The sequence below is a fragment of the Cebus imitator genome, unplaced genomic scaffold, assembly GCF_001604975.1.
Source record: "Cebus imitator isolate Cc_AM_T3 unplaced genomic scaffold, Cebus_imitator-1.0 Scaffold537, whole genome shotgun sequence".
NCBI classification, from domain to species: domain Eukaryota; kingdom Metazoa; phylum Chordata; class Mammalia; order Primates; family Cebidae; genus Cebus; species Cebus imitator.
This window is the reverse complement of record NW_016107852.1, coordinates 1,462,414-1,464,002: the sequence shown is the minus strand read 5'-3', so window position 1 is coordinate 1,464,002 and position 1,589 is coordinate 1,462,414. Positions and strand designations below refer to the sequence as shown.

Genomic DNA, 1,589 nt, shown 5'->3' with positions numbered 1-1,589 from the left:
TGCGCCACCATGCTCTGCTAATTTTTTTTTTTTTTTTGTACAGAGTCTCACTCTGTTGCCCAGCATGGAGTGCAGTGGCATGATCTCGGCTCACTGCAACTTCCACCTCCTGGGTTCAAGCGATTCTCCCACCTCAGCTTCCCAAGTAGCTGGGATTACAGATACTTGCCACCACACCTGGCTAATATTTATAATTTTAGTGGAAACAGGGTCTCATTATGTTAGCCAAGCTGGTCTCGAACTCCTGACCTCAAATGATCCACCCATCTTGGCCTCCCAAAGTATTGCGATTGCAAATGTGAGCCAATGCTCCTGACCTAGATCCTATCGTTTTCCTCTATCCCTTGGTTCATTATTTTATTTTTCTTAATTTTCTTTTTTTGTTGTTTTTTTGTTGGTTGGTTGGTTGGTTGGTTGGTTTTTTTTGTTTTGTTTTGTTTTTTTTGGGGGGGGGTTTGTTTTGAGACAGAGTTTCGCTCTTGTCACCCAGGCTAGAGTGCAATGGCGTGATCTCAGCTCACTGCAACCTCTGCCTCCCGAGTGTGAGGAATTCTCCTGCCTCAGTCTCCCAAGTAGATAGGATTACAGGGATCTGCCACCAGGCCCATCTAATTTTTTGTATTTTTATTAGAGACAGGGTTCCACCACATTGGCCAGGTGGCCTCGAGCTCCTGACCTCAGGTGGTCTGCCTGCCTCAGCCTCCCAAAGTGCAGGGATTACAGGCATGAGCCACTGCACCCTGCCATTATTTTTTTTAATTTTCAAAAAAAACCCAGTAAATGACAAGATAATTTTTTTTTTAACTCTTTCATGTCTGAAAATGTTATTTCTCCACTTTCAGAATTTTGTTTGGCTAGATATGGAACTCAGGGTTGGAAATCACCAAGACTCAGGTTTTAGAACATCATTCCAGTGTTGCTGTTTAGGAAATTTGAAGCCATTATTCTACTCTTTTCTTTGTTTTGTAATCTTTCTCTCTAGAAACTTTAGAGATGGTTTTCTGAAATTTACTGATGATGTACTTTCCTGTGGACCTTTTCCCCACTCCCTTATTCCCCAGTTATTTTTATCATTCACTGGGCACTTTCAGCTGGAAAGACATGTCCTTCAGTTCTGAGGATGTTTTGGCATTCTTTGATAGTTTTCTCTTTTCTGTGTTGTTGTTGTTGTTGTTGTATTGAGACAGAGTCTCACTTTGTCGCCCAGCCAGAGTGCCGTGGTGTGATCTCGGCACACTGCAACCTCCACCTCCCGGGTTCAAGCAATTCTCCTGCCTTAGCCTCCCAAATTACAGGTTACAGGCACACGCCACCATGCCCAGCTAATTTTGTATTTGTGGTAGAGACAGGGTTTCACCATGTTCGCTAGGCTGGTCTCGAACTCCTGACCTCAAGTGAGCCATTGCACCTGGCCTCTTTTCTGTTCTTTTTCTGCAGCTCTATTAGTAGACTTTATGGATAATTTGTCTTTTTAAAAGTTAATTTCTAATTAACAAAAATTATATATATTTATCTTGTATAACATGTTTTGAGAGAGTCTTTTTTTAAAAACTTTTTCCTTAAATTGAATTTTTTAATGTTTTAAATTT

At 41.2% G+C, this 1,589-nt stretch overlaps 1 protein-coding gene across 2 annotated transcripts in view; it reads left to right on the top strand.

Annotated features, from left to right (window-relative positions):
• USO1 (USO1 vesicle transport factor) overlaps window positions 1-1,589 on the top strand; it is an 85,022-nt gene that overhangs the window by 59,153 nt on the left and 24,280 nt on the right. For both annotated transcript variants that reach the window (XM_017514758.2, XM_017514757.2), the window contains one exon: window positions 1,214-1,220. In XM_017514758.2, the coding sequence (XP_017370247.1) occupies window positions 1,214-1,220 (7 nt within the window). The remainder of the gene's footprint in view (window positions 1-1,213; window positions 1,221-1,589) is intronic.